Source organism: Typopeltis vanoorti, chromosome 6, assembly GCF_054136105.1.
Source record: "Typopeltis vanoorti isolate ZY-2024b chromosome 6, IOZ_Tvanoo_1.0, whole genome shotgun sequence".
In the NCBI taxonomy this organism is placed as follows: domain Eukaryota; kingdom Metazoa; phylum Arthropoda; class Arachnida; order Uropygi; family Thelyphonidae; genus Typopeltis; species Typopeltis vanoorti.
The window spans coordinates 56,704,446-56,723,890 of record NC_143554.1 but is presented as its reverse complement, the minus strand read 5'-3'; the positions used below and the strand labels follow the sequence as shown (position 1 = coordinate 56,723,890).

The 19,445-nt window shown below is 36.3% G+C and overlaps 1 protein-coding gene across 1 annotated transcript in view; it reads right to left on the bottom strand.

Annotated features, from left to right (window-relative positions):
- lt (vacuolar protein sorting-associated protein light) overlaps window positions 1-19,445 on the bottom strand; it is a 356,245-nt gene that overhangs the window by 111,578 nt on the left and 225,222 nt on the right. Inside the window, exons 15-16 of the mRNA XM_090394164.1 lie at window positions 19,196-19,368; window positions 9,735-9,927 (exon numbers count right to left, since the gene is read on the bottom strand). Of these exons, the coding sequence (XP_090250290.1) occupies window positions 9,735-9,927; window positions 19,196-19,368 (366 nt within the window). The remainder of the gene's footprint in view (window positions 1-9,734; window positions 9,928-19,195; window positions 19,369-19,445) is intronic.

Here is a 19,445-nt window from a genome sequence, read left to right as displayed (position 1 = left end):
TAATAATAATAATATTCAATCTCTGTTAAAGAAGAACCAAATTAATGATTTATATTACAAACTTTAACTGTTGTAAAGAACAATAATTATTTTGGAATTTGGTTTTTAAAATTATTATTATATGACACTTGATGGGTCCACAAATGACACTGTATAGTTTCCATTTGATATGAAATCAAAAAAAGTTATAACGCATTCAACACTAAAGGTAAATTAATTTATCCACTGGACTTTCAATAATAACAAAATGCCGACAGAGAACCAATATCGCTCCTTTTGTTTGTTTCCTTTATTAGAGGAATTATCAATTATCAGCAAATTTCCCTTTACATTTTAACATAAGCTAATAAAGTAATAATAACCTAATGCCTTTTATTCCTTTACAGGGAGTAGGAGAGGCCTTTTAACCCTATCCAGCTTTTGGAGACTGAGTGGGCAGTCCAATCTCCACTGGTAGCCAATCAGAGATAGCTGGTCCATGACTATTACTAATTATAGACAGTCATCGAAGAAGAGATGGGCAAACAAGTGCTGCTTTCTCTTGGTACTTAACCCTAACAGGATATGTTACTATCTGAAATAATGTGAGTTCTATGGTCAATTTTCTTGAGTTTTCAGGACAAAAAATCAGTTTCCAGAATAAAAATCTTGCTTGCCCATGCCAGAGACTGACTAACTCGGGAAACGGTTGAAGAATGGCTTAGAAAAAGTTCCACCATTTGGTGACTAGACTTGAACTATAAGTCTATCTTTGGGCGGTCCAGTGCAGAGAATGTAAGAACCACCTCCACTGAGCTACACAACATCTCTTTTCTTTTTCTTTAATATATCTTTAGCATAATTTTCTGTCATCTTCTTCTATAGATATCTATAAGCAGTTCTTCTTCTTCTCATAACATAGCACATATTCTGTATTCTTAATTATTTGCAGATGCGTAAATGATGTCATGACAGCCACAGCAGCAAAGAAAGTTCAATAATTGCAGACATAGTTCATTTATCAGTGACATGTTCAAGGAGAAGCTTCTCTTTTACTTGATGTCCTGATGTAGTATTACAGAGCAGGGGGGGCTATGATAAATTAAGGAAACAGATTAGTACGAGGGTGGTCTGAGAAGTTCTTGGCCTCAACCATAGATGGTAACACTATCGGCAAGATTTTTTTTTTCTAAGTTGGTACATCTCTCATAAGCATCCATGGGAAATTGCAAGTATAAAGCATGGGAAATTTGCTTTATACCCCTTCTGAAGCAAAAGTGTTGTCTGTATCCCTTGAAATGAATAAAATTGAGTATCGTGCGGTTATAAAATTCTTTGTAAAAGAAGGTTTAATGCCAAAAGAAATTCATTCTAAGTCCATAAAAGTTTACGGGCAACTCTTCTCCTTCATTTTCGACAATCAAGAAATGGGCTGCCAATTTTAAACATAGCCATCCCAGCCTTGAAAATGATCCACATGAAGGACATCCAAAAAGTGTAACAACACCAGAAATCATTGATCAAGTGCACAATATAGCATTGGATAACTGGCTAGTCAAAGTGAGTGAAATTGCTGAGACTACTGACATTTCAAAAGAACATGTAGGATATATTATGCATGAAGAATTGTATATGAAAAAGCTTTGCGCAAGATGGGTGCCATGCTTGCTCACAGCAGATCAAAAACGCACTCGCATGAAAATCTCTGAACAGTGCTTGGAGTGTTTTAACAAGAATTTGTGATTTTGTGAGTCAATTTATTACTATGGATGAGACTTGGATTCACCATTACACACCAGAATCCAAACAGCAAAACTCCAAAAAATAAAACTCCAAACAATCCCAATGGAGGATGGCTTGGAGGTCCGAATTAAGGGAAGTTGTGGTTGATGTTCTGTGGGTTGAAGTGAGTTGTGTAGGTTAAGGTTTATTAAATGAAAGGAGGGGGAGAGTGCAATGTGCTGTCATCTGCAAAACTGTGTATTGGGTTGGAGATCAACTGAAGTAGGTCATTGATATATAGGAGGAGGGTCAGTGAGAGAACTGAACCTTGTGGGACCCCAGCATTAGTTGGATGGTGAGAGGATAAGGAGCCATCTACCATCACACATAGATGCGTCCAAACAGAAAGCTGGCAGTCCATCAGCAGAAGTCCTGAGACAGTCCAAATGATGGAAGTTTGCTTAGTAAGCCTTTGTGCCAGACCAGGTCCAAGGCTTTAGAAATATCAAGTGCAACTACTTGGGATTCACGAAATTTCTCCACAGCATTTGCCCAGAGATAGATGGGTGATATATGAGAGCAGGTCACCTGATGATTGGCATTGATGGAATCTGTACTGGTTGTCGCTTAATAGCTGGGTACCTTCAAGGTAGAGTAAGAGTTGAGAATTGATGGTTTTTCCCATCACTTTAGATAGGACTGAGGTGAGTGAGATAGGGCAGTTTAGATGGCCGATTTGTCACCCTTTTTTAGGAATGGGTTGAATATAGGCCAATTTCCAGGCTTTTGGGATATATACACCAGTGGAGTAAGAGAGTATGTACAGATGACATACGATAGGAGTCAGTTCTGCTGCACAGACCTTCAGGACAACTGGAGGAATGCCATCAGGGCCAGGAGCTTTTTTTGTGTCTACTTTAGACAACAGGTTTATGATCTTTCTGGCAAAAGGATACAGGGGGCATCTGCCATTGTCAGTTATGCATGCATTGGAGGCAAAGTGTGAAGCCAGGAGATTAGCTTTTTCTGTGGGTGGTGTTGCAATTGAGCCATCTGGGTATGATAGGGAGGCAGGAATAGTGTAGGACAAAAGTTGAGACCAACTGCTTTGGCGAGAGACCAAAAGGCACTGTTATAATGCCAAACTACTCTTCTGTGGGTGTGACTGTGTAAGTGTTGTTGCATGAGGAGAAAATGGGTACTAGGTTGTGGTCAGAAATACCCTGGGGGGTCACTACATTTACTGTATGTTTGGAAGGTCAATGGTAAGGAAGAGATCTAGGGTATTTGGGTTATCTGGTATTCTGGTTGGCATGTTGCTAGTAGAAGAAAGGATGAAAAAAAAAAAAGGACCATAGTTGCTGGAGATTGAACACAAGTCACATCTGTTGAAGATACGGTAGAACAGTGATTTATCTGGATTTTTCTAAAGCATTTGATCAAGTATTGCATGATAAACTATTCTTTAAACTGAGCAGGATGGGAATGAATATCATTCCACAGCTGGTTACAGGGATGGTTGACTGATAAAAGCAGCGACTTATGCATGGAGGTGCAGTGTCCCAAAAAAAAAGGAAGGCAAAGAGTAGGGAGTACCACAGGGTTCTGTTCTGGGACCACTGTTGTTTAACTTATATTATCATTGATATACTCATAGTTCAGAGTGTGTGATTAAATAGTTGGTCATTTGATGATGCGAAATTAGGAAGAGTAACATCAGGAAATGCTGATGTGTTATTACACAAGAGGATTTGAATAGGCTGGTGCTTTGGGTTGAAGAATGAGGAATGTCTTTTCAATGCTGCTGAGCATAAAGTAATGCACTTTGGCCAGAGAAGATGGAATAATGCTTACCATATTAGAGGAACTATGCTTCAGGAGGTGGAGGAAGCAAGGGATCTGGGGGATTAGATAGGGAACCGAAGTGCAGGAGATATCACAAAAATTGTAAGGGTTATCCAGAAAACATGTACAGTTCTACTGTATAATTCCTCATTTGAATTTCTGTGCATAGATCTGTCACCTGGGAAGGATGGTGATAAGGAAACACTGGTGACAGTACAGAGACAAACAGAGACAATATTCCAGACTCCTGAAACTAAAACCATCTCGAGATGAAATGTATTGCCAGTGGATGGCAAGTTCTCGAACAGCGAATGTATTCAAGACAAGATATGATAGTTATTGTGTTCTGTGAATATCTGACCTCCCACAATGTGTCTCCAAATTTATGGAGGCTTAGAAGTAATACAATATAATCTTTAAGTAATTTAATATAGTCTGCAAGTAGTTTAGTTTAGTAACAAGAAATCAGCAATTGCTGATTGTTTTTGGAGAATTTAATGGAGGCATGGTTAGGCTTAACAGCCTCACCAGTCTTCAACCAATAACAAAACCACAAGCACATTCTTCTTATAATGGAATAATGTTCTGATAGCTGAAAATATTATTTACACAATGATATCTATAAACATCATTTATTCCAATTTAATAATTGAACAATATAATTTTTCCATAGACAAATATGTAAAGATATGCAAACTAATTAAGACATCTTTACATATTGATTGTTAAGACTCAGATTTGTTACTATATGGTACACAGGCATGGTTTCCACTAACAAAATGTCTACCTAATTAAAATTCAAAACATCATCATCAAATTCCTGCCATGTACCCTCAGGGGGTGTACAGGATATGATAGTACTACATGAAAAATTTACATCATTACTAACTTCCTATCTACAATTTTCTGCCAAATCAATCTGTTACTTGTCAAGACTACAACATTACCAGATCTTATATTTCTATTGTCTAAGGCATTTTGTACCGTATCAATCCACTCTATATCTTGGTCTTCCTCTGGGTCGTTTTCCTGCCAACCTGGCAGAGAACACTTGGTTTGCTAATCTTTCCTCGCCCATTCTGTTTAAGTGACCATACCACCTGAGATTAGCTCTGCTAACGCGTTCCTGGATACTGACAATGTCAAGATCTTTCCTAATATTCTCGTTTTTAATACGATATTACCATTGATGCCATCTGTTCACACCACTAATCTTTCTCAGGACTCTCATATCTGTGGTCTCTAGTCTTCGGTCAAGTGTTTTACTTCTGACCCAGCTCTCAGATCCATAAGTTAAAATCAGTTTGATCTTGTATACAGCTAATTTACGGTTCTGACTAATTTCTCTCTTATTCCATATGAATTTATTCAATTGACTTCCTACCTTACCAGCTTTGTTGATTCTGTTGTCTATTTCCATATTTAATTTACCATCTTCACTAAATATCGTGCCTAAGTAGCTGAAATGTTTTACTTGTTCCACAGGTTCTCCATTCATAACACAGTTGACATTTTCGATGATTCTGCCTATTTTCATTGTCTTTGTCTTTTTAATGCTGACCTTCATACCATATCTATTACAACAGTTATTCAATTTAGTCAGGGAATCTTGCAAACTTGTACCAGATTTATTTAGAAGTATAAAATCGTCGCATAAAGCAGAGAGCTGACATTAACATCTCCAATTCTGATATCATGTTTAATACCACTTTCCTTCATAATGTGATCCATATAGATAATGAATAACAGAGGGGATAATGTACATCCTTGTCTCACACCAGATTTAACATTAAACCATCTTCCTGTACTTCCTTCAATTCTAACTGCTGACTTACGACTCAAATAAAGACTAAGTATTGCTTGATATAATGCCCCATTGACACCATATAACAGTAGCGTAGTGAATAGCTTCTCTCTTGGCACCTTGTCATATGCCTTTTCCAAATCGACAAAACTTAAATACAGATCTTTGTTATATTCCTATGATTTCTCCACTATTTGTGGAAAAGTAAGGATCTGATCCTGACAGCCTCTATTTGACCTGAATCCAGCAGCTTGTTCTTCACCAAGCTTTTCTTCCTCAATTCTTCTCAACCATTTCTCAAGTATACTTGCATACATCTTACCAGAAACACTCAATAGGGATATATCTCTGTAATTCTCACATTCAGTTTTATTTCCTTTTTTATATATAGGTACTATGAGAGCTCTACTCCAATCATCAGGAATTCGTCCCTCTGTCCAGGCTTTCTGAACTATGCAGTGCAGCCACTGTAAGACTGTTATACCACTATACTTCAGCATTTCTGGTCGAATATCATCTACTCCTGCTGCCTTTCCACATTTCAAGCCTTTGATGGCTTTTTCTACTTCAAGTATGGATATGTATTCCTGACTGCATGCCTGGGCTGTGTTTTTTTTTTTTTTTTTTATCACTGTGCTGTCATCACTGCTTGTTTCATCATCATCAAATTCCTGCCATGTACCCTCAAGGGGGGTGTACAGGATATGACAGTACTACATGAAAAAATTACATCATTACTAACCTCCTATCTACAATTTTCCTCCAAATCAGTCTGTTACTTGTCAAGACTCCGACATTATCAGATCTTATATTTCTATCATCTAAGGCACTGCTTGTTTCATTTAGCAAATTTTCGAAGCAATTACACTATACTTCAAGGATATCTTTTTCTCCTGTTTTCATTTCACTTTTATCATCTCTAGCTCCTTTTACGGCACTCTTTCCTCCATTCCTAAGCTTCTTCAACAACCTCCAGAATATTTTGCCACCTTCTTAATATTTATTTTCTATGTTCTTGCCGAAGTCCTCCCATGACTTTTGTTTAGCTAGTTTTACACACTGTTTAGCTTTCTTACATTTGTCTCTGTATTCTCTAAGAGCACAAGCTGACTTATTTGCCAAGAACTTTTGATATGCTTTCTTCTTTTCCTTCACTGCCTCTTTAACTTCCTGTGTCCACTATGGGGTTCTTATTTTTCTATCCTTGCAGACAACCTTACTACATGCCTCTCTGGCTGAATCAATCAGGGTTTTCTTCAAGGCTTGGCACTGAATCTCCAAGGTTTGGTTCCTGTTCTCAAACTCTTTCATTTTTCCTTCAATAATCTTTGTGTATTTTAGTCTACAGTTCACATCTGAGAGCTCCTCAACTTTTATTCGTTTTAAAACTTTCTTACATGCTATTCTTTTCAATATGAAATTCAATTTTTATCCTGCTCAAGACTAAAGCGTGATCACTTCCAATTTCAAATCCTCTGTGCACTCTGATGTCCTGCACCAGGGAGAAAACATCATCAACAATAACATAGTCAATGAGACTTTTCTTATTCCTTGCCTCTTCTCTCCATGTGAATTTGTGCACATTTTTATGTTGGAACATGGTGTTAGTAATAACCAGTCCATGTCCTGAGCAGAAATCCAACAGGTATTTGCCATTATTATTAGCTTTGCTCTTTTCTCCAAATTTTACCAAATAATTTTTGTATGTCTGACAATCACTTCCTACTCTGCTATTTAGATCCACAACAAGGACCAACTTTTCCTTTTTCATTGTGTCAGTAGCTTTCTCTAGAGCCTGAAAAAATTCCTCCATTTCTACCTTAGTAGAACCTTCTGTGGGACCATAGGCACAAATAAGTCTCATCGTCCAGTTCCCCATTCTCATATTTGCCCAAATCACTCTACTTGACACTGCCTGCCATTCAAGAAGATGAGTCTCGTATTTTGTGTTGAATACTGTCCAGTTCCCCATTCTCATATTTGCCCAAATCACTCTACTTGACACTGCCTGCCATTCAAGAAGATGAGTCTCGTATTTTGTATTGAATACTATGACTACCCCTTCTTTTTCTTGATTGTCATTGCCTGAATGTAACATTTTGTATTTACTGCTCAGAAAGATCGCCAGTTTTTGTCTTTTTGTTTCAGTCACCCCTAATATGTCAATCTGGTACTTATCTAATTCCTCCGCTAGCTCCATTTCTTTGCCATTCACGCTTCTTGCGTTGATAGTACCTATCTTTAACTCTGGTGATGTTGAGTTGGGGTTTGTTTTCAGATTTGTTTCAGTAGCTGACTTTTCGCTGTTCATTCTGGTTCCCTGGCGAAAACAATGGGGGCCTTGTTTAACCGGGCGACGCCCCAGCCGGCATGAAATTTTGTCATGTTGTACCATCATTTTGTATTTTGGCTTAACCAATAGTAATACAATTTGGTCGGCTAAATCCCAATTTGCCAGCACATTCTTGTTCGTTCAGTATCCAGGTAGATGCCCAACAGGGTGCATCACGAGAAGGTGAGGATTGGACATTAGGTCAGAAGTCCTGGTCGGTTCTCCGCATTCCTTTCAAGGCTATGTGGAGGTCTCCTCTCAGTTATACAGCTTTGACCCTTAAGCACCCCAAAATTCAAAACTGACATTAATAAAAGAAAAAGTGTTTCTCTATTTTTGCAAGTTAGTGATGTTCAGTATGTTTTTAATAATATGTTTAAACTACAGAATACAAATTCAGTTATCAGAATTTGTTTCTTTGCTGTCTGCATGGTCTATATATGGATAAGTCGCCTGACATCAGATCAGATGTCAGGTTCAACCGCTGCCACGAACAGCAACGTTTTTGCAAGTGAACTGGAGAAATTGCTGGAAAGCAGAGTATTGACAAAGACGAACAAGAGATCCGAGGACATAAGAATGATGTGGAAAAATAATAGTGCAAAGAAGCTGAAGAAGTGTTTACAAATAAGCAGGTGTGCAGTGTGAGAAAAGAGAATGAGAGAACAAGAATGTAAGATGGACAGGGGAAATTGGAGGGTCTAGATGGATAAGGAGACAAGGTGTGAAAAGAGTGGGTGCACAAAGAAGAGAATTTGTGTGTGTGTGGGGGGGGTCAGCATAGGAATGTGATGGTCTGGAGGACTCAAGAGGAACACTCCAATGTGAGAAAAATTATGGGACAGCTCATGAGCGAGGAGAATGGCCAAGAATGGGTGTCACATTCATCTGAACAGTGGCATGGGTAGGACTGGTTATAAACAAGGAAGAAATTACTGTGTTTGTTTATAAATAAAATAACAGGAGCTTCAGTAATAAGAGAAATGAAACTATTGCATTACTTGAGTTCATTCATCTGAAAACTGTTGAAATAAGCAAGGCATAGTTAGACAAGGATGATAACCTGATTGGACTAAATATGAGAAGGAGGAAAGGAACGATGCTTTTCATAAAGACAGGAAGAGCAAAAAAGAGGAAAGAGAATGTTGTCAATGAAAGCAGAGGAATTATGCCCTCACAAGGAAGAAATAGTAGCAGTGAGTTTGAGGTAGTATGGCAAAGTGATGAATAAGATGAAATATTTAGTTGGATGCTACTGGTGTAGGTGGCTGTTATTATCACAGCCAAAGCAACTAAAGCTATGAAGGCCAAGAGTATTATGTTTGTTAATTATTTGTGTTCTTCTGGCTTGTTTGTTTTGTAAGATAAAAATCTCATTAGAGTAAACACTATTATTACTCAAAGCTTACTCAATATAAGAAACTAATAAAAGGTCATAACCAAAGTTCCATGGGCACAATGATATTTTAAGAAGTTTTCTACAGCAAACTAGGCACTACGGTGAAAGTCAACTGTATAAAGATTGCATGTAATGAGTATGACTAAGGTAATTGCTGAAATGGTGAGCTTAAAGAAGATAAAGAAAATGGAATTCACAGAGCTTTGTGAATAGGAGGAAGTGTGTGTGTGTGTGTGTGTGGAGGGGGAGGTACATGATTGAGACACATAAGTTGGTAAAGGATTGGTACCAGATTAAGGTGAAAGATTTCTCATCTCTTCTGCCTTAATGAATGGGAAGACAGAAGTGGAACAAGAGTCCATCCCTGGAAGCTATATCAGATAGATGTAAGTGAAGAGCAAGTTTTTTTTTTTTTTTTTTCATGGAGTTGGTAAGTGGAATGCACTACATTGAGAGTGCAAAGAGTATGAAGCAGTGAATGACTTTAAGACACCTAGATCAGTTATGTGTACCTGTAGACCTTCCTAGATGAGTCTTATGACTCCAAGGAAATCTGATGATGTGGCAATAATGATTTAATTTTATTTCAGTAAATAAGTTAATTCTGTTTAACTACATTTTATAGACTTCAGTGTTATTAATACAATACTCACCTCAAATAATAGTTTGCGTTTATCCTTTAGTTTAGATACAACAATATCAATTGGAATATTTTCTGTATTCTCAATAAGCATGTCAATCGTATATTCTGGGCTAAGATCCATCAACATGTCTAGCTTATCCTGAATGGCACCATAAAGATTGTAAGTTCTTATAAAAGTAAAGATCTTGTCTGTTTTTTTAATCCTGTGCAGATATGAGAATATACACATTAATAACAAGAGCAAAAGAATTTTAAATAAAATGCAGCATATCATCACAAAACGTTTTTCAAAATCTTGCCATCAGAAACTTTAATGCATACTTTTTTTTTTAAGCTTTATGTAAGTGGTCCATCACAGATAGCATTTTAATATTTATTTTTTGTAATCAGAAAATCTCAGAATTTTATTAACCTTTGTGCCATTCCATAGCATATTTCCAATGATGCATGTTAAAAAAACTAAGTTTTGCCCAAAGTAAATTAACAGACCTCAAATTCAGGACAAATTTTTTAATGTGGAATTTCAGTCCTTTGTCAGATTAATCATGTTTACAGTAATCTACCATTTATCCAAACCTTCAGTTATCAGAATGGCAAGTTCTGATAACTGAAGGATCAGATAATTTAATAAAATTATGCGTGGTGCTCCACCAAAAGTTGGTTGATATTCAAGGGTCGGTTAATTGAAAGGTCATTGTTTTGAAGTTGGATAAATGGTAGATGACTGTATTTGGTTTAATACATCTCATCTATTATGGTGAAATGGAATGTTTCTTTTTGCAAAACTAATCATAATGATGTTACTGCTAGAAATGTTAATGTTACAGTGCATATATCTCAGTATCTGGGAATTAGGTAGTATTCATTAATAACAGCTGCTCATTTCCAATAGTCACAACATTTTCCTTTAATGCTATCTTCTGCATATTAGAATGGAATGCACAGAGTTTATTGGATTTCTCAACAAAAAGTGTGTGTGTGTGTGTGTGTGTGTGTGTGTGTGTGTGTGTGTGTGTGTGTGTGTGTGTGTGTGTGTGTGTGTGTGTAGTCCTGTGGAAGTGACATTTCCATCTGTAGAACTAGGCCACCAGAGAAAGCCATTCTGAGTTTGAATGTAGTCATTGATTAGAGGAACTTTTCTAACCCTGCTTTGACTGGTTCCTGAGTTAGCCAATCTCAGGCACAGCAAAGTAGTTTTTTCTCCCAGAAACTCAGGTTTTTCACCTGAGTTTCTTAAACTCAAGAAAATTGACCTTAGATAATTTCAGACAATAATATACTGTGTTTGGTATCATGAGATGACAGCACTTATCTGCCTCTCCTCAGCGAATGCCATTTATAATTAGGCCACTGATAGCCTTAGGCCAGCTATCTCATTGGCTACCATGGAGACTGAACTTCCCCTTCAGTCTCTAAAGGCTAGATAGGGCTAAAAAAGCATTGCCTACTTCCTATAGGGAATAAAATGTGTTAGCTGATTTATATATCATATTTATTTGGGAATTAGGTTCATATTCCAGGAATAACTTTTACTGAAATATGACTTGAAAATATTAAGAGAACTGGAAATTAAGAAACACAAAATATCAGTTTATGTGACAAAATTACAAGAGTTGCACTAAAGTCAGTACATATATTCTAAGATAAAAGACAAAAATTTACACTCTCAATAGTAATATGCATTTCACTGATTTTACCAAAATCAGAATGGTTCATGCATAACAGAAGATTAAATCTCTCTTTTTTTTTAATCTAAGTCTGTTCAAAAACAAACTTCTGGATGGCATCTCAGACTGCCAAATCAGATTTGTAGTGCTAGCCTTCCTCATGATCTTTCAGCAACTTGAATGAGACAAGTTCTGACTTAGAAAGAATGGAGAAGCACTTCCCAGCATGAGTATATGCATTATGAAGAAGTCATTTCTTTTAATTGGATGCCGCACAAAGTGCAGGTAATAGTTTCTTGAGCAACTCGGGCACTGTGATGATGGTTTATCTCCTTTGAGCAGAAAATCCAAGGATGTGCATTCTTTGGTATCCCAAAAGTCTGATGACTGAAGATCTTTTTTTTTATGGAAATGCAGTGCGATGCCATTCCATGGTGATTTGGTTTTTAGATTAAAGTGATAAGATCAACATTCATTATAAGATATTGTCCTCAGCAACCTCATGCAAAATGTACAAATCTTCATGTGTTATGGTCAGAGCGGTAAACTTAATGTGTACTGAGTGGGTTTTCCACCCAGCTTCTCATTTCCAATATTTCAATAGAGATTTAGCTCCTGATTATAAGATAAGAGGGTGATTTGAGTAAATAGCAAATACTGAAGTGCGACTGTTTTTAGATTTCAGGGATGATGCATTGACTATAACAATAACTTAATAAGGATAAATAATATCACAAATACATTAGATTAGATGACAATAGTATGCTAGGCGAATGGTTAGTACAACAAAGACATGCTCTCTGCCACACATTCAATTAAATGCAGTGGTGACTTACTGTCTGCTATATACATAGGTCACAGAACAAAAGCTTAGTGTCTACTACATATCTAATCACCATGATTACATTATTACTTAGCACTGAACATATGCAATATGTGCTTATCACATTTCATTAATAAACTTCAGTTTTGTCAGGTGGTTAGAATAATAACTTCAGACAAACTTAAAACCATCAGATGCACATTTAGATTCACTGAACTGTGTCCAAAGCCCTACTCAATCCCCTCTTTGAGTTGGAGATAATTCTTAGTGGGAGTGTTATGGACATGTCTATTACACATTCTTTTAGCATACTGCAGTGTCAGACAAAATCTCCATCAGCTCTGAAAACACAAGAGTTGAGATTATTCTCATTATGAAAGTTATTCTTTGGCCTTCTGAGTTAAGATTAACAAAACAGCATATTCTCACACTGGTAAGTGTGTTGACTAGTTCTGATTGATCAATCATTCTTCACTTTAATATCATACAAGACTTGCAGTACATTGCAGATTTTTTGCTTGCAATTCACTGAGTTGTTTCCTCTCCCTGCTATCAGCAATGCTCAACTCTAGTTTCTTATAACTCCCTTCTTTCTTTCTTCCTTTATGATAAATAACATAAAGTTCTGGTAAAAGGGAATATGTCTTTAGTCAGGCATTTTTGTAGGAATCCTTCTGGAAAAGAATCATGGGCAGAACTCATCGGAAGAGCTATCTTGATTCCTGTTCTCAGTTTCATATAATATTTAATTCTCCAATTATGTTATTCGCCACCTATACATTACAGACAGTTATGGAATAAGATAGCAATGTATTATATATAATTTTATTTTAGTTAGAATGTTTCAGATTCATACCTATGATGGTGCATTGACTTCAAGGATCAACACATGTTGTGTAAAGAATGAGGCTCTAGTATATATCATCATTATCAAATTCCTGCCGTGTATCCTCAAGGGGTGTACAGGATATGATAGTTTACATCATTACTAACTTCCTATCTACAATTTTCTGCCAAATCAGTCTGTTATTTGTCAAGACTCCAACATTATCAGATCTTATATTTCTATTGTCTAAGGCACTTTGTACTGTATCAATCCATCTATATCTTGGTCTTCCTCTGGGTCGTTTTCCTGCCAACCTGGCAGAGAACACTTGGTTTGCTAATCTTTCCTCGCCCATTCTGTTTAAGTGACCATACCACCTGAGATTAGCTCTGCTAATGTATTCTAGGATACAGACAATGTCAAGTTCTTTCCTAATATCCTCGTTTTTAATATGATATTGCCATTGATGCCATCTGTTCATGCCTCTAATCTTTCTCAGGACTCTCATATCTGCGGTCTCTAGTCTTTGTTCAAGTGTTTTACTTCTGACCCAGCTCTCAGATCCATAAGTTAAAATCAGTTTGATCTTGTATACAGCTAATTTACGGTTCCGACTAATTTCTCTCTTATTCCATATGAATTTATTCAATTGACTTCCTACCATACCAGCTTTGTTGATTCTGTTGTATATTTCCATATTTAATTTACCATCTTCACTAAAAATAGTGCACAAGTAGCTGAAATGTTTTACTTGTTCCACAGGTTCTCCGTTCACAACACAGTTGACATTTTCAACAATTCTAAATATATTCATTGTCTTTGTCTTTTTATTGCTGACCTTCATACCATATCTATTACAAGAGTTATTCAATTTAATCAGAGAATCTTGCAGACTTGTAGCAGATTTATTTAGAAGTATAACATCGTCCGCATAAAGCAAAGAGCTGACATTAACCTCTCCAATTCTGATATCATGTTTAATACCACTTTTCTTCATAATGTGATCCATATAGATAATGAATAACAGAGAGGATAATGTACATCCTTGTCTCACACCAGAGTTAACATTCTTCCTGTACTTCCTTCAATTCTAACTGCTGACTTACAACTCAAATAATGACTAAGTATTGCTTGATATAATTTTCCATTGACACCATATAACTGTAGCGTGTTGAATAGCTTTTCTCTTGGCACCTTGTCATATGCCTTTTCCAAATCAACAAAACTTAAATACAGATCTTTTGTTATATTCCCATGATTTCTCAACTATTTGTTTTAAAGTGAAGATCTGATCCTGACAGCCTCTATTTGGCCTGAATCCAGCTTGTTGTTCACCAACTTTTCTTCCACAATTCTTCTCAGCCGTTTCTCAAGTATACCTGCATAAATCTTACCAGGAACACTCAGTAGGAAAATACCTCTGCAATTCTCACATTCAGTTTTATTTCCCTTTTTATATATGGGTACTATGAGAGCTCTACTCCAATTATCAGGAATTCATCCCTCTGTCCATAGTTCAGGCATTCTGAACTATGCAGTGCAGCCACTGTAAGACTTTTATTCCACCATACTCTAGCATTTCTGGTCGAATATCATCTACTCCTGCTGCCTTTCCACATTTCAAGCCTTTGACAGCTTTTTCTACTTCAAGTATGGATATGTATTCCTGACTGTATGCCTGTTGAGTGCTTTTTACCACTGTGCTATCACTGCTTGTTTTATTTAGCAATATTTTGAAGTAATTATTCCATACTTCAAGGATAACTTTTTCCCCCCATTTTCATGTCACCTTTATCATCTCTAAAAAGTTTGTTTTGCAAAGAGGTAACAAGGTAATATTAGCATGTTACCTCTTTGCAAAACAAACTGAACATAGTATTCAGCTATTTTGTTGTTTTACTCAATAATTCATTCCGTCTTATCTGAAATTCCTTAGAATACGGTCAAAGTTAAAAGGCCTCATTTAATTATTATACTTGCATACGTCTTCCTTTCAGTAAGCATGTTTCCTTAATGTATCCTTCTTTCATTTTGCTGAAGTAGGGAAGAGGAATAATAACTCAAACAATACGAACACATTAACTGAACAGTTCAAAATGCACCTCCAATAACAGGAACTTTGCTGTAGATTCCATTGGAACATATATCACCTGCTTCTCATATACAAAGGCTTGATACATTATACTGTCCTTCAAATATTAACTTCACAGTTCTGTATCATTGGGCAATAATTAAAGATGCATATAAAAACTTTTCCAAGATCAGAGAACTTAACTGAGTTGTGTATTATACCTTATCAGCACCCCTTCCTTGCTTATCTACTATTTGCTTACTAGCATTCTTGTTACCTCCCGGCGACAGCTGTTCTAAAAATAAGTAACAAGCATGCCAGTTACTACAGTGCTCGCATGTAGTACAGTAATAATGTCACATATGAACACTACTAAAAACACCCATACAATTATATATACACAGCATTTCTGTGTTAATCCCTAAGATTACAACATATGGTAAGAAAGTTTACTACTTAAAACTACATTTAAGTCTCCTGTATCAGACTACAACTGTACCACATGGGAGTTCCAATAACACTAACGTATACAATTGCATTAATAAATGCACACGCACATATTTTTAAGGATAATTTTATCATATCAGAGGAATTTTGTGTGAGGAATATCAGAAAAACTTTATCAGAGGAATTGTGTCCACCAAGTGTAGAAGTTATTGGTTAGAATGATTAGAAATGGCAGCTAGAGTTCGGACTATAGTAGAAGAGATTAGGCAAGAATTCGTGAAAATGAAGCATCTGGAAGATGAGATCAAACGCCTAAATATGAGGTTTTACCTGATGTGAATGAGAAGGAAGAAGTTACAATTATGAAGAAAAGGGCCAAAGGGATAATTGTGTATCACTGCATGGGGACTTTATCATTAGAGGTGTCATGACTAATAGAGTACACAAAAAAAGAATTGATGCTTTGCAGAGAAGGAAAGGGCAGGTATCAGAATTAGTCATAGCTGTGGGTACAAATGACTCAGTTGGACTTCAGGAAGCTGAGGAAAATAAAGGATAACAATAAAGGAAAAGTCATTAGCATATTGCCCAGATATGATGGTAGTGAAATGAAGAGAGCAGAGATGATGAATAGCAAGATTGCCAAGTTGTGTGAAACAAAGGGGGTTCACAGTTTATGAATCTGTGGAGTAAATTTGAACAAAAGTTGGAATGGGTTGAAGCTGATGGATTGCATTTGAATGGGTTTGGTGTTGGGCATGTTTGCTGAGACGGCATAGAATCAAGAGGCTAACATAGCTAGCAAAAGGGTACTTGTGAAGCAGTATAGCATAGGTAAATCGGTTGTACTACAGAATGAAGATAGATATGAAGTTGAAGACGTGGCTGTAGTAGCACAAGGTGAGGGTTGAGATGTATAAATGGCAATCAGAGTCAGGATTAGGCAGGAGTGGTCAGACTGAAGGGCATGGTATAGCAGCTAGAGTAGAGAATGTTGGTGCTGGTTAGAATGGCCTCAAAGCCAAAGGGACATTTGGGACAAAGGGATTTGTGTATGTTTGTACACAAATGTAAGGAGTATTCAAAAAAAAAAAAAAAAGCTGAGTTTGTTGCATTGAGTCAGTAAGCACAAAGATAATTGGTATAAGTGAAACTTGGTTGTCTAAGGATGATGTGAAGTCAAGAATACAAATGGAAAGATATACAATTTTCCAGAAGGAAGGTGAAAAGAGAAAGGGGAATACTGTTAATGATTGCAGAGAAACTGTCTCTGCAAAATAGACTAGTATATCTGACAGGATGCTGTTAAAGGCCCAGGAAATGTAGAGAATACTGATTGTGAAATGTTTAGGCAAATTGGTTAGGCATGTAAAAAGAAGGTGATCCTGATGCGAGACTTTAATCACAGGAATATAGAATGGAAGGGGGGGAGATAGCATATGGGAACATGGAGAGCGAGTTTGTTGAATTTTTGAGAGATAAATATCTTACGCAACATGTGACTGAAGCAACTACAGGCTTTAACCTTTCAAAAGATGTTGTTAATGACCTATTAACACTGCCACCAGTTGGTGAGGGTGATCATGAAGTACTTATTTGAGAAGTGGTGAAACAAGAAAAGGTTACTGCCAAAAAATGGAATATATGTGGAAGTATTATGAGTGATTATGGGAAGCTATGTAGTCAATGAGCATTGATATGTTGGGAAGATGAGATGCAGAAAAGATGTTGACAGTGCAGCTATGTAGTCAATGAGCATCGATATGTTGGGTAGATGAGATGCAGAAAAGATGTTGACAGTGCATGGAAATTCATAGGGTAGTATCTGACACCAGTAATGTATAACTGCATACCAAGGATAAAGCAAGTAAATAGAGTAAGTGATGGTTAGAGTTAATTTATAGTTACAGCAGGTGATGTGGTTTCTATGAACATATATAGGACTGTACAATGTTGGTTGTGAGGATATACTGAGGACATGCAAACTGCTGAGTTTGGTAGACAGAACACACACACACACACACACACACACACACACACACACACACACACACACACACACACACACACACACGATTGACAGTGTGGAAATTTTTTGAATGGCAAAACAAGGGATCATTCCTGGAAGATGAGAGAATAAACTGCAAGAGGGTGAAAAGGCGGCTTTTTTTGCATGGAGTGTGGTTGTACAATGGAATGTATTACCTGAGGTGGTAAGAGTGCAGAGCAGACAGCAAATGAGTTTAAGGAATGGCATGATAGACTATATTGTCTAAGATAGGCCTTCCATAATGAGTTTTGTCGGAGGGGACATCCATCAACGTCCTGAGTAATAATAATTATAATACAAGACATCTCACACAAATGTGTCAACAACATGATTATATGTATTGAATGATATAATCACGTAATCACAAGAAAGATATTTATTTAACCAAATATTTCGGTCTGGAAATAGCAGACCATCGTCGGTGGTATTACAAGAACAGTTTAAAAAATATACAAGCTAGAATACTAACAATAGATCGTTGAAATTAGAACATGCCGCGTGATGTTATATCACTAAGTATGAAACGAAATATTTTGAAGTAGAAACATTTTCTACTTCAAAATATTTCGTTTCATACTTAGTGATATAACATCACGCGGCATGTTCTAATTTCAACGATCTATTGTTAGTATTCTAGCTTGTATATTTTTTAAACTGTTCTTGTAATACCACCGACGATGGTCTGCTATTTCCAGACCGAAATATTTGGTTAAATAAATATCTTTCTTGTGATTACGTGATTATATCACTCAGTCTTATGTCGCAAGTATCCTTAAAACAACATGATTATATGTATACTTCTAAACAAAAAACTGTCAATAAATTTAAAAGAACTCGATATTTGTGCATGATGAAGAGAGATCTGGACACCAAGGAAGCATGAGAAAACGCTGAATCTGTTTGCAAAATTCTTTGAATAGCACATGAAATTATCAGGGAGGAATGAATCCTGAATGTATGTACCCAAAACCAACAATTCATATAGTCTTGTATTTGACTCTGAAGAGAAAAAAACCTTACCACATTCAAATGTTGCATAACTTGCATGAAGATCATCCAAGACAAGTAGCAGTGTGTGTGTGTGTGTGTGTGCACGCACACATGATCCCATAAATTTTTGGTTATGCTCAATCTGCAGGTTGCATTCTTCTACTTAAGTAGAAAGTCAAAAGTTTAATTGAAGAAAGTGAACACTATACAAGGATCACAATATGAAAAAAATGTGACATATATCACAATCAGATATATTTAAAACTCATCTCTTCACTTTGTGCAGGTAATGTTATACTCTTAAATAAAACTAGTATAAGACATGATGTTCCTTAACTGAATAACTGCTGTAATAAATCTGTTCAAAAAATCAGCAGTGAAAAGATGAAATCTATGAAAACATGGAGGAAATCAGAAAATATAATCTGTATTCTTATGAGAATGAGTAAAACATATAGGTATTTAAATACAATTTTAAGCTGTGAAATGTTCATGAGCTGAAATAATTATGAAACAAGATTTAGACTATCATTTATAATGGGCAAATAATAATAGTAATTATTAATATAGTAATGTGCAAATAATCCAAATTCTTACTGAAGATATATAGATAAAGCCTTGTCATATTTCTTTTGATAAATATAGAGTTCTCCAAGGCTCTCCATTAAATACACATCTAGTGCAATTGTTGTACGTTCCATAACAGCAGTTACAACTGCAGAGACATTATAAAGATCAGGAGGCCATTTCTGAATCCATTTTAAGAAACCCTGAAATTAAACGACACAAACAAACTGTTTATAATAAAACAATATCATAATTAATATAAATTATTACTAATAAAATA